Source organism: Leucoraja erinacea, chromosome 5 (genome assembly GCF_028641065.1).
Source record: "Leucoraja erinacea ecotype New England chromosome 5, Leri_hhj_1, whole genome shotgun sequence".
Taxonomy (NCBI): Eukaryota; Metazoa; Chordata; class Chondrichthyes; order Rajiformes; family Rajidae; genus Leucoraja; species Leucoraja erinaceus.
In genome coordinates, this window is record NC_073381.1 from 1,863,560 (window position 1) to 1,877,694 (window position 14,135).

The following is a 14,135-nucleotide window of genomic DNA, read 5'->3' on the forward strand; positions in this document are numbered from 1 at the left end:
CTCTACACAGTTTAAAGTCCCATTGTCATTGTGCGGGGTCAGAGATGATCTTGCCCGCTCGCTTCCTGCCCCTTACAGTGTACAGTTCATCAATGGAGGGAAGGTTGCAGCCAATAACATTCTCTGCTGATCAGACGATTCGCTGCAGCCTCCAGCTGTCTTGCTTGGGTGGCTGAGCCAAACCAGACCATGATGGAGAAGGTGAGAACAGACTCTATGATGGCCGTGTAGAATTGGACCATCATTTCCGGTAGGCGGCGCGGCTCTGGCCAGCAGCGGCCTCTGCAGCCTGTCCGCGTTTTTATTATTTTTTTGTCTGTGTTTCTGTGTAGTTTTTGTTATTTTTATGTTGGGGGTGTGTGTGTGGGGGGGGTGGGGGGGGGGTGGGAGGGGGGGGGGGGAAACTTTTTGAATCTCTCCCTGCACTGAGACCCGACCTTTTCTCGTCGGGTCTCAGCCGTCGTTGAGGCCGTAACGAGGAGCGGCCTCCAACAGGAAGAGACCGGGGACTCGGGTGTCGACTCACCTCACCGTCGCGGAGCTGGCCGGGTCCGGAGCGGTGGAGGAGCGCTGCTGCTGCTGATGCTGTTGCTGCTGCTGCTGCTGCTGCCGGAGAGTCGGAGGCTCTCTACATGTCTGTGGACGACGGCGCCGAGCCCACGGCTCCCTGGGGGGAGACCGCTTTTCGGGGCTTCTGCGGCGGCGACTTCTCCCGCCCGAGTTGCGGGGTCGAAGAGCTCCTGGAGCGGGGCCTAGCACCGCTGCCCCGCGCGGCTGGAATGGCCGCGGGACTCTGCGAGCGCACACCGGGGGCACCAACACCAAGACCCGGTGTGCGACCTTGCATCACCCGGCGTGGCTTTAATGGCCGCGGGACAATCGCCATCGCCAGCCGGGGGCTATGACTTTGACTCTGACATCGGGGGGGGGGGAGAGTGCAGTGGAGAGATACGTTTATTTGGCCTCCATCACAGTTATGTGATGGATGTTTATGTTAAATGTAATTATGTTGTGTCTGGGGTCTATTTGTGTGTTATGTATGGCTGCAGAAACGGCATTTCGTTTGGACCTCCAGGGGTCCAAATGACAAATAAATTGATTCTGATTCTTCTGATTGCCTGTGGCAGTGTTTAAGAGGGAACTGCAGATGCTGGAGAATCGAAGGTTACACAGAAAGGCTGGAGAAACCCGAGCAGCACCGGAAATTGGAGGAACAGCACCTCATATTCCGTTTGGGGAGTCTGCACCCCGGGGGCATGAATATCGAATTCTCCCAATTTTGTTAGTCCTTGCTGTCTCCTACCCTTCCTCAGCTCCCCTGCTGTCTCCTCCCACCCTCCAGCCTTCTGGCTACTCCTCCTTTTCCCTTTCTTGTCCCCTCCCACCCCCACCATCAGTCTGAAGAAGGGTTTCGGCCCGAAACGTTGCCTATTTCCTTCGCTCCTTAGATGCTGCTGCACCCGCTGAGTTTCTCCAGCCTTTCTGTGTAACCATTGCCTGTGGCAGATTGTGCTTCCTCAGCTGCCGTAGGTAGTACATCCTCTGTTGTGCCTTTTTGACTGTGGAGTCGATGGTAGCCCCCCCCATTTAAGGCCCCCCCACTCTAGAGATGCTGGCTGACCTGCTGAGTTATTCCAGTACTGTGCTTTCTTTTGTAAGCCAGCAATCTGCAGTTCCAAGTATCTACATTCCAGGTTAAGCATAGGTTTGAATTTCAAAGGTGATAGGAGCAGAATTAGGCCATTCGGCCTATCGAGTCTTCCCCGCCATTCAATCATGGCTAATCTATCTATTGCTCTCAACCCCATTTTCCTGCCTTCTCCCCGAAACCCCTGACATTAGGTTCATGACCCATATTAGCAAAGTAAGATTTTTCTGGTATGTTGGCCTCTGATACTTGGTGCTACTTGTTAAGGAATACAGCTGGTGGATGCCGTTAGCACAAAGTAGTGCGTTATGTTGAACGTTAAGCATATTAGACAGTAGGTGCAGGAGTAGGCCATCCGGCCCTTCGAGCCAGCACCGCCATTCAATGTGATCATGGCTGATCATCCACAATCAGTACCTCGTTCCTGCCTTCTCCCCATATCCTCTGACTCCGCTATTTTTAAGAGCCCTATCTAGCTCTCTTGAAAGCATCCAGAGAACCTGCCTCCACTGCCCTCTGAGGCAGAGAATTCCACAGACTCACCACTCTCTGTGAGAAAAAGTGTTTCCTTATCTCCGTTCTAAATGGCTTACTCCTTATTCTTAAACTGCGGCCCCTGGTTCTGGACTCCCCCAACATCGGGAACATGTTTCCTGCCTCTAGTGTGTCCAAGCCCTTAACAATCTTACACGTTTCAATGAGATGCCCTCTCATCCTTCTGAATTCCAGAGTGTAATTGCCCAGCTGCTCCATTCTCTCAGCATATGACAGTCCTGCCATCCTGGGAATTAACTTTGTAAACCTACGCTGCACTCCCTCAATAGCAAGAATGTCCTTCCTCAAATTAGAGGACCAAAACTGCACACAATACTCCAGGTGTGGTCTCACTAGGGCTATGTACACACAGCATTGTGTGTTTGATTTATTTTTGATAGGTTGATTTTTCTAGAAGTGCATATGCATCATAAGTCATTCATACAGCACAAAAACTGGCCTCAGCCTTAAATGGCCTCTCATTTATTCTAAGACTGTGACCCCTGGTTCTGGACTCACCCAACATTGGGAACATTTTTTTGCATCTAGCTTGTCCAGTCCTTTTATAATTTTATATGTTTCTATAAGATCCCTCCCCTCATCCTTCTAAACTCCAGTGAATACAAGCCTTGTCTTTTCCATCTTTCCTCATATGACAGTCCCGTCATCCCAGGGATCAATCTCGTGAACCTACGCTGCACTGCCTCAATCACAAGGATGTCCTTCCTCAAATTAGTGTGGAAAAAGTTAGCCTTTGGGTTCTTATTAAATTTTTCCTCCTTAAACCTATGTCCTCTGGTTCTCAATTCTCTCTGAGCAAGAAACTCTATGCGTCTAATCAATCGATTCCCCTCATGATTTTGTACACTTCTATACGATCACCCCTCATTCCTCCTGCATTGCAAAGAATATAACCTCCCCCTGTAGCTCAGGTCCTGAGTCCTGGCAACATGCACGTAAATTGTATTGGAGGATCGCGTGCAGTTTGCACTTTGTGGTAGGAAATATTTTCAAGATAAAACCATTGAAGCAGGGATAGGCAGCCTAGCCCAACTTGTCTGATGTAGCAATCAATACTAATCCTTAAGCAGCTGAACGGCAAGCGTGGATGCTTTCCATATCAAGGGCTCATCTAAATACTAAACTGCTCTTCATTCTACCCTGCTTTCTGCATTCTCTCAGTCTCCAGCACCCTACTCTGACATGGCAATCCAGATTTACCCACCCTGAGGGAGTCTTTGCATCATTCCCTCCCAATCTTCCACTACCTACACCTATGGGTACTTGTTATAGACTCGCTAAGGGGAAATCTCTTGCCATCTCCCCTTCCATGCCCCCTCTAACCTAAAGACGGTCCATATCCTCTCTGTTCCAAGGAAGCTGTTGGCCACAGGGTCATCTGGCAAGGGGAGGCTGTCAAAAGTGAGATGGGGAGAGTTCGGGGACAATAAGGGCGGCACGGTGGCGCAGGCGTAGAGTTGCTGCCTTACAGCGCCAGAGACCCGGGTTCGATTCTGACTACGGGTTCTGTCTGTATGGAGTTTGTACATTCTCCCTGTGACCGTGTGGGTTTTCTCTGGGTGCTCCAGTTTCCTCACATACTCAAGACATACAGATTTATAGATGCTGCTGCACCCACTGAGTTTCTCCAGCAATTTTGTGTACCTTCGATCTTCCAGCATCTGCAGTTCCTTCTTGAACAGATTTATAGGTTGATTGGCTTGGTAAAATTATAAATTGTCCCTCGTGTCATAAGTGATAGGACCAGAATTAGGCCATTCGGCCCATCGTCTGCTCTCCACTTCAATCACGGCTGATCTATTTCTCCCTCCTAACCCCATTCTCCTGCCTTCTCCCCATAACCCCTAACACCTGTACTAATCAAGAAACCATCTATCTCTGCTGTAAAAATATCCATTGGTGGCCTCCAAATAATTCCGCAGATTCATCACTCTGACTCAAGAAATTCCTCCTCATCTCCTTCCTGAAAAGGTACACCATTTTATTCTGAGCCTATGACCTCTGCTCCTAGACTCTCCCACTAGTGGAAACATCCTCTCCACATCCATTCTATCCAGGCCTTTCAATATTCGGTAAGTTTCAATGTGGTCCCCTCCCCCACATCCTTCGACACTCCAGCGAGTACAGGCCTCATGCCGTCAAACGCTCTTCGTATGTGAACCTACTAAATTCTGGGATCATTCTTGTTAACCTCCTCTGGGCCCTCTCCACAGCCAGCACATCGTTCTTCAGATATGCTGCACAAAGTTGCTCTCGATGCTCAACGTGTAGGAGGATAGTAGGGGGAATCGCTGGTCGGCAAGGACACGGTGGGCCGAAGGGCCTGTCTTCCTGTCAATGAACAGCAAAGCGGATAGATGTATTGAGGTACCCTGACGGAAGAGGCAGATGTAGACACGAGGAACTGCAGATGCCGGTTTATCAAAAAAAAGACAGTGCTGGAGTAACTTGGTGGGTCAGGCAGCATCTCTGGTGAATATGGACAGGTGATGATTTAGGTTGCAACCCTTCAGATGAGGGACTCTTGTCAGCAAAATGGAGGTACATGTCCAAAATGGAGGTACAGATCACTGGGATCAAGTGAATCTGCGTATAAGAAACGTGGGAGATAATCGAGAAGGCAAAAGGGCGGATGTGAATAATGATGTTGGTACTTTCTCTTCAACCCCAGGAAAGGGGTAGGAGCAAATTTCTTGCTAATCGGTGGATATTAATTACTGCTGGCCTTCCCGCTTGTATCTATTCACCAATCTCATTAAGGTCTTGTTAATGGCCTATTATTTGCCATGTAGTAGGCCCCCCTCGGTCATGACTGACCATGGGTGATGCATCCTGGTCGGATGCAAGCCTGGGCGATCGATGTCATATGGAAGACAGGCTGTTGCCCATGCAGCACGGGTCTCCCTCTCCACGTCGCTGATCGATCCAAAGGAACAGCAGGGCCGTTACAGTTTGGCACCAGTGCCGTCGCAGGAGCTGCCAGGGCGAGGTTGTAGACAACGACAAACTGCCTTAGGGGCTCCGACTCTGGAATTTCTTGAGGTTTACTCCTGGAGCCTATTCCATGACTGGATATGGCCACAAGGCAGTGGAGGTTTTAAATCGGAGTTTTCCCTCTGCTAGATGGACCGCCTTCCCAGGCTGACGAGCCCCATCTGCCTGAGGCCATACTGCTGTTAGAAACATGGTTTGTAACCTATTGTGGCAAAGGATATTAGCTTCCCCAATATCTATGCACTATCTGGTCATAAACTCTCCTGGTTTATAATGTTAAATATTTGTTCATATTTATATTTCACGTTTAATCATAAACCTATTTTCGGAACTCTTGCACGCTTGCGATGAATTTGCTGGATTAGTTTCATTGCACTTTGAGTGACTTGAATTATCTTTTTTCCAGACCAATCTACCGATATTCAAGTTGAAGGAATCTTCAGTGAGGAGAAGATACAGTGACTTTGAATGGCTGAGAAATGAACTTGAAAGGGAAAGCAAGGTAAAACCCCGTTTATTTCCAATGTTTGGACAAGAGGGTAAAAGCATGTTGAACGGTGTGGACAGAGTGAATGGGGAGAGGATGTTTCCATTAGTAGGAGAAGCCAAGACCAAAGGCCATAGCCTCGGAATACAATGACATACTTTTAGAAAGCAAATGTGAAGGAATTTCTTTAGTCAGAGGGTGGTGAATCTGTGGAGGCCGTCAATGGATATTTTTTTAAGGCGTAGATTGACATTTTTTTTAAATTAGTGCGCGTGTCAGGGGTTATGGGGAGAAGGCAGGAGAATGGGGTTGACAGGTAAAGGTAGATCAGCCATGATTGAACTTGATGGGCTGAATGGCCTACTTCTGCCCCCTAGAACTTGTGTGGTACCCTCCAGCCATAACTGGGTTTCATCACTTGCCCATTTTGTTTGGGTAAGCCATTTCGCATTGACCTTTTAAGGAAAGGGGAACTCAGCAAAAATATCTTTACAATAGAATTAGATTGAAATGTACCAGGTAATGTTCGATCGGCTCTGCAAGTACATTTCAGTTAGTTCAACTTGCCTCTAATTCAGGGCCAGCATGGAGGTAGAGTTTGTACGCTCTCCCTGAGACTGCGAGTGGGGTCTCGGGAAAAACTAGCTAGAGGCAGGAAACGTGTTCCCGATGTTGGGGGAGTCCAGAACCAGGGGCCGCAGTTTAAGAATAAGGGGTAAGCCTATTTCGAACGGAGATGAGGAAACACTTTTTCCTCACAGAGAGTGGTGAGTCTGTGGAATTCTCTGCCTCAGACGGCGGTGGAGGCGGGTTCTCTGGATACTTTCAAGAGGGAGCTAGATAGGGCTCTTAAAGATAGCGGAGTCAGGGGATATGGGGAGAAGGCAGGAACGGGGTACTGATTGGGGATGATCAGCCATGATCACATTGAATGGCGGGTAGACAAAAGTGCTGGAGAAGTTCAGCCGGTGCAGCAGCATCTATGGAGCGAATGAAATAGGCAACGTTTCAGGCCAAAACCCTTCTTGAGTCTGAAGGAGGGTTTCGGCCCGAAACGTTGCCTATTTCCTTCGCTCCATAGATGCTGCTGCACCCGCTGAGTTTCTCCAGCACTTTTGACTACCTTCGATTTTCCAGCATCTGCAGTTCCTTCTTAAACACATTGAATGGCAGTGCTGGCTCGAAGGGCCAAATGGCCTACTCCTGCACCTAGTGTCTGTTGTATCTGGGTGTCAGTGGATGGGGTGATTGCCGGCCAGCATGGACTCGGTAGGCCGAAGGTCCTGTTTCTACGCTGTGTCTAAAGTCTAAAACTGTCTGCATGTGAAGCTGTCATTGAGGTATCCCCGAGCATCCAGTTTGAATTGGTTGTGTTGAATTTACACTTAAGTTGATCTACACTGTCTTTTGAACAAAAGTAAAATGCTGCTACTTCCATAAAGCCATGGTCGAGAAATAAAAATCCACTGAGGTAATTGTGTGGGAAATGGGTCTGAACGGAATGCAGAACAAACTGCAATGGGTGCATTTTCAATTTTGTGGCCAAGAGGAAGTGTTCTTTGATTTGTAGTGGGGTTTTTCCAAGCTCGAATAAATTGGCCACATCACTGTTTGCCTTTATCGTTAAGTCCGGTTGTGCAGGTTTTCAGCGAGTGGGAAGAGTAGGCATTGAATGTTCCAGACCATTTAAAAAAAAACCCACCAGCGCTCCTGTCATAGAAACATAGAAATTAGGTGCAGGAGTAGGCCATTCGGCCCTTCGAGCCTGCACCGCCATTCAATATGATCATGGCTGATCATCCAACTCGGTATCCCGTACCTGCCTTCTCTCCATACCCTCTGATCCCCTTAGCCACAAGGGCCACATCTAACTCCCTCTTAAATATAGCCAATGAACTGGCCTCGTCTACCCTCTGCGGCAGAGAGTTCCAGAGATTCACCACTCTCTGTGTGAAAAAAGTTCTTCTCATCTCGGTTTTAAAGGATTTCCCCCTTATCCTTAAGCTGTGACCCCTTGTCCTGGACTTCCCCAACATCGGGAGCAATCTTCCTGCATCTAGCCTGTCCAACCCCTTAAGAATTTTGTAAGTTTCTATAAGATCCCCTCTCAATCTCCTAAATTCTAGAGAGTATAAACCAAGTCTATCCAGTCTTTCTTCATAAGACAGTCCTGACATCCCAGGAATCAGTCTGGTGAACCTTCTCTGCACTCCCTCTATGGCAATAATGTCCTTCCTCAGATTTGGAGACCAAAACTGTACGCAATACTCCAGGTGTGGTCTCACCAAGACCCTGTACAACTGCAGTAGAACCTCCCTGCTCCTATACTCAAATCCTTTTGCTATCCTTTTGCTGTCACCACGCAGTGTTGAACCTTTAACCTGGTAGACCCGCTACCTCTCAGCGGCAGAGACCCGGGTTTGATCCTCACCTTAAATGCTGCCTGTGCAGAGTTTGCATGCTCCCCCTGTGATATACTCCCGATTGCCTCCCACAACCCAAAGACGTGCGGGATTGTAGGTTCATAGACCTCTGTACAGATTACCACTGGTGTGTACGGAATGGATGAGAATGTGGGAAAACGTCAAACATGTGATCGATGGTCGATTGACAGTTAGATTTATCTCTTAGGGCTAAAGGAATCCAGGGATATGGGGAAGCAAGAACGGGTACAGATTTTAGATGATCAGCCTTGATCATATTGAATGGTGGTGCTGGTTCGAAGGGTCAAATGGCCTACTCCTGCACCTATTTTTCTATGTGTCTATGTCAGCGTGGACTCAGTGGGCCGAAGGGCCTGTTTCCATTGCTGTATCTTTGAACTAAACTAACTGAGAGCATATACATTACCGAATGTAACACGCACTGTTACGGACTTGAGATTATAGAAGGGGGGGAGGAGAGAGAGAATATTGTAAAACACATCTGGCAGTGCCAGGTATGTTTCATGAAGTGGCTACACGGCTGGTCAGGGTGGTGAAGAGGACATTTGACATGCTTGCTTTTGTCGTTCGGCTGATGAGTAAGAGGAAAGGTCCCTATCCCTTTTCCCCCAGACATGCTGAGTGACCCGCTGAGTTTTTCCAGCATTTTGTGTCTATCTTTGGTATAAACCAGTTATATCCACAGTTCCATTCTAAAGTAAATCGCTATGTTGGCTGACTAGATTTGTCTTAAACTTTGTGGTCCTCTTGTCCCTTGCAGGTTGTGGTGCCTCCATTGCCAGGCAAAGCACTATTTCGGCAGCTGCCTTTCAGAGGGGATGATGGCATCTTCGATGACAGCTTTATAGAAGAGAGAAGACAGGGCCTTGAACAATTTATTAACAAGTAATGCTTTTTCCATTTACTTCTGAATGCAAGGAAATTGAGTTCTGTGAATAAAAATGGAAAGCCACCCAAATGTTTAAGTGCGTGGAATATTGTTTGAGGGAAGTGAAATTCAGGAAGTGTTTAATTTAACCCACGTTCCATTTATTGAACTGTAAGAGGCACATGACTGTTAGAAGTGACAGGATGTGTCCTGATTTTTGGATCTCATGTTTTGAAATGACAAGTGTGTGTGTGTGTGCGCTCTTGGATTACCTCGTACAGTGGAACAGACCCTTTAAGGTCACTTTTGTTCAAACTTTTTTCGTTTAACAATTTAGTTTAGTTTCGAGATACATCATGAAAACAGGCCCTTCGGCCCACCTAAGCCACACTGACCAACGCTCCCCGCACATTAACACTACCACACACACACACACACACACACACACACACACACACACACACACACACACACACACACACACACACACACACACACACACACACACACACACACACACACACACACACACACTAGGGACAATTTTACATTTTATACCAATTGACCTATTATCTTTGGAGTGTGGGAGGGAAACAAAGATAGAAACATAGAAACATAGAAATTAGGTGCAGGAGTAGGCCATTTGGCCCTTCGAGCCTGCACCGCCATTCAATATGATCATGGCTGAGCATCCAACTCAGTATCCCGTACCTGCCTTCTCTCCATACCCCCTGATCCCCTTAGCCACAAGGGCCACATCTAACTCCCTCTTAAATATAGCCAATGGACTGGCCCCAACTACCCTCTGTGGCAGAGAGTTCCAGAGATTCACCACTCTGCGTGAAAAAAGTTCTTCTCATCTCGGTTTTAAAGGATTTCCCCTTTATCCTTAAGCTGTGACCCCTTGTCCTGGACTTCCCTAACATCGGGAACAATCTTCCTGCATCTAGCCTGTCCAACCCCTTAAGAATTTTGTAAGTTTCTATAAGATCCCCTCTCAATCTTCTAAACTCTAGAGAGTATAAACCAAGTCTATCCAGTCTTTCTTCATAAGACAGTCCTGACATCCCAGGAATCAGTCTGGTGAACCGTCTCTGCACTCCCTCTATGGCAATAATGTCCTTCCTCAGATTTGGAGACCAAAACTGTACGCAATACTCCAGATGTGGTCTCACTAAGACCCTGTCTCGGAGATAATCCACGCAGGTCACGGGGAGAACGTACAAACTCCGTACAGACAGCACCGGAAGTCAGGATCGAACCTGGGTCTCTGGCGCTGTGAGGGAGCGACTCTACCGCTGCGCCACCGTGTTGCCCGTTCTTGCTCATGTGCCAACATCACAAAATAAGCGGTTATATTCCTACAATTGTAATTGTGAGGTGAAAAAGATTTTCCTCACCTCAATCCCAAACGGTCTACTATTCTTAAACTGTGACCCCTGGTTCTGGACTCCCCAACATCGGGACCATTTTTCCTGCATCTAGCCTGTCCAATCCTTTAAGAATGTTATGTTTCTATTATATACCCTCTCATCCTTGTACATTCCAGTGAAGATTGTATTTTTAAAACATAACCATATAAACCATATAACCATATAACAATTACAGCATGGAAACAGGCCATCTCGGCCCTACAAGTCCGTGCCGAACAAATTTTTTTCCCCTTAGTCCCACCTGCCTGCACTCGTACCATAACCCTCCATTCCCTTCTCATCCATATGCCTATTCAATTTATTTTTAAATTATACCAATGAACCTGCCGACACCACTTCCACTGGAAGCTCATTCCACACCGCTACCACTGAGTAAAGAACTTCCCCCTCATATTACCACTAAACTTCTGTCCCTTAATTCTGAAGTCATGTCCTCTTGTTTGAATCTTCCCTATTCTCAAAGGGAAAAGCTTGTCCACATCAACTCTGTCTATACGTCTCATCATTTTAAAGACCTCTATCAGGTACCCCCTTAACCTTCTGCGCTCCAGAGAATAAAGACCTAACTTATTCAACCTATCTCTAACTTAGTTGTTGAAACCCAGGCAACATTCTAGTAAATCTCCTCTGTACTCTCTCTATTTTGTTGACATCCTTCCTATAATTGGGCGACCAAAATTGTACACCATACTCCAGATTTGGTCTCACCAATGCCTTGTACAATTTTAACATTACATCCCAGCTTCTATACTCAATGCTCTGATTTATAAAGGCTAGCATACCAAAAGCTTTCTTTACCGCCCTATCTATATGAGATTCCACCTTCAAGGAACTATGCACGGTTATACCCAGATCCCTCTGTTCAACTGTATTCTTCAATTCCCTACCATTTACCATGTACGTCCTATTTTGATTTGTCCTGCCAAGGTGTAGCACCTCACATTTATCAGCATTAAACTCCATTTGCCATCTTTCAGCCCATTTTTCCAAATGGCCTAAATCACTCTGTAGACTTTGGAAATCCTCTTCATTATCCACAACACCCCCTATCTTGGTATCATCTGCATACTTACTAATCCAATTTACCACACCTTCATCCAGATCATTGATGTACATGACAAAACAACAAAGGACCCAACACCGATCCCTGAGGCACCCCACTAGTCACCTGCCTCCAACCCGATAAACAGCCATCCACCATTACCCTCTGGCTTCTCCCATTCAGCCACTGTTGAATCCATCTTGCTACTCCTGCATTTATACCCAACAGTTGAACCTTCTTGACCAACCTTCCATGAGGAACCTTGTCAAAGGCCTTACTAAAGTCCATATAGACAACATCCACTGCTTTACCCTCGTCAATTTCCCTAGTAACCTCTTCAAAAAATTCAAGAAGATTAGTCAAACATGACCTTCCAGGCACAAATCCATGTTGACTGTTCCTAATCAGACCCTGTTTATCTAGATGCTTATATATATTATCTCATATAACCATATAACCATATAACAATTACAGCACAGAAACAGGCCATCTCGGCCCTACAAGTCCTTGCCGAACAAATTTTTTTCCCCTTTTGTCCCACCTGCCTGCACTCATACCATAACCCTCCATTCCCTTCTCTAAGTATCTTTTCCATTAATTTGCCTACCACTGAAGTCAAACTAACAGGTCTATAATTGCTAGCTTTACTCTTAGAACCCTTTTTAAACAATGGAACAACATGCGCAGTACGCCAATCCTCGGGGACTATTCCCGTTTCTAATGACATTTGAAATATTTCTGTCATAGCCCCGGCTATTTCTACACTAACTTCCCTCAATGTCCTAGGGAATATCCTGTCAGGACCTGGAGACTTATCCACTTTTATATTTTTCAAAAGTGTCAGTACTTCTTTTACTTTGAACCTCATAGTATCCATAGCTACTCTACTAGTTTCCCTTACCTCACATAATTCAATATCCTTCTCCTTGGTGAATACCGAAGAAAAAAAATTGTTCAATATCTCCCCCATCTCTTTTGGCTCTGCAGATAGCTGTCCACTCTGTCTCTCCAATGGACCAATTTTATCCCTCGTTATCCTTTTGCTATTAATATAGCTGTAGAAACCCTTTGGATTTACATCCTCATTTGCTACGTTTTAATGGAACTAAGTATAGTTATTGGGAGACAGAACGCTGAAGAAGCTCAGCGGGTTTCGGGTCGAGACCCTTCTTCAGACTGAAGGAGGGTCTCGACCCGAAACAGCACCCATTCCTTCACTCCAGAGATGCTGCCTGTCCCGCTGAGTCACTCCGGCTTTGTGTCTGTCTTCCATTGACGTGGCCTCCACCGCCTTCAGTGGCAAAGAATTCCACAGATTGGCTGCCCACTGACTAAAGAAATTTCTCAACTCCTTTCGAAAGGTTTGTTACCTAGCTCGTGCCAGATTGTCGGTATTGTTCCATTTGCGGCCTGTCTGTCTATAAATGGAGTTACAGAATAATTCAGTTGCAGCAGGGAAACGGACGTTCTTCACCCTACCAAGCCCTTGCTGGCCCATTTAAACTATTGCAAATTATTTGTTAAAAATTGTAAAAGACACAACGTGCTGCAGGAAATCGGTGAGTCGGGCAGCATCTCTAGAGAATATGGATAGATGATATTTCAAGTTGGGCCCCTTTCAGACTGCTTGAATATTATGATTGAATTTTAACACTGGGAATAGTAGGGCTCTGGGGAGTTTTAAGAGCCTGTCCCACTTGCGTGTCCTTAGCACGCAAATTACACGACCTCGTGGTCGCGTTGAGGCGCACGGGCATCGTGTGGCCGTGCGGGGCCGGTCCCACTGAGAAATCCGGAGGGGTATGGAGTTGTGCGCGACATCGCGCGGGGCTCCGAAATTTTGTAGCGAAAAAAATCTTCGCACGCCAATGGCCTGTCGTGGAACTGACGGCCAAAGTGGGACAGGCCCAAGACCCTGGCGCGACGCAACGACTCACCTCCAACAGAAGCAGGCAAATGTTCGCCAAACTCGGCCTGGTGCACCCGGCCGTTGCGGTCCGGATCCGCCCCCACTTCTACTCCCAGAGCGGGGCCAAGAAAATTGAAGATAGACACAAAACGCAGGAGTAACTCAGCGGGACCGGCAGCATCTCTAGAGAGAAGCAATGGATGACGTTTCGGGTCAAGACCCTTCTTTTCAGACTGAAGAAGAGTCTCGACACGCAGCATCACCCATTGCTTCTCTCCAGAGATGCTGCCGGTCCCACTGAGTTACTCCAGCTTTGTGTCCATCTTCAAATGACGTCACGTGCTCCAGACGGCTGTGCGGTCGAATGAAGCCGCGCGGGACCGTCGCGACTCAACGCAACCACAAGCTCGCGTAATTTGCGTGCCAAGGACACGTAAGTGGGACAGGCCCTTTAAAGAGCAGAGGGATCTAGAAGTGCAGGCACATTGTTCCTCAAAGGTGACTCGACTGGTAGATAGGCTATTGGCACTTTGGCCTTCATCAGTCATGGTATTGAGTAAGGAAGTTGGGAGGTCACGTTGCAGTTATACGTGACATTGATAGGGCCGCAATTAGAGTATTGTGTTCAGTTCTAGGCACCATGTTACAGGAAAGATGTTGTCAAGTTGGAAAGGGTACAGAGAAGATTTACGGAAAAGATGCCCTGGACGAGGGCCCTGAGCGACAGGGAGATGTTGAGCAGACTGGGTCTGTGT

General features: G+C 47.1%; 1 protein-coding gene across 1 annotated transcript in view; it reads left to right on the forward strand.

The window, feature by feature from the left end:
• Positions 1–14,135, forward strand: part of snx3 (sorting nexin 3) — a 37,564-nt gene that overhangs the window by 21,221 nt on the left and 2,208 nt on the right. Inside the window, exons 2-3 of the mRNA XM_055634982.1 lie at positions 5,604–5,699; positions 8,889–9,013. Coding sequence (XP_055490957.1) covers positions 5,604–5,699; positions 8,889–9,013 — 221 coding nt within the window. The remainder of the gene's footprint in view (positions 1–5,603; positions 5,700–8,888; positions 9,014–14,135) is intronic.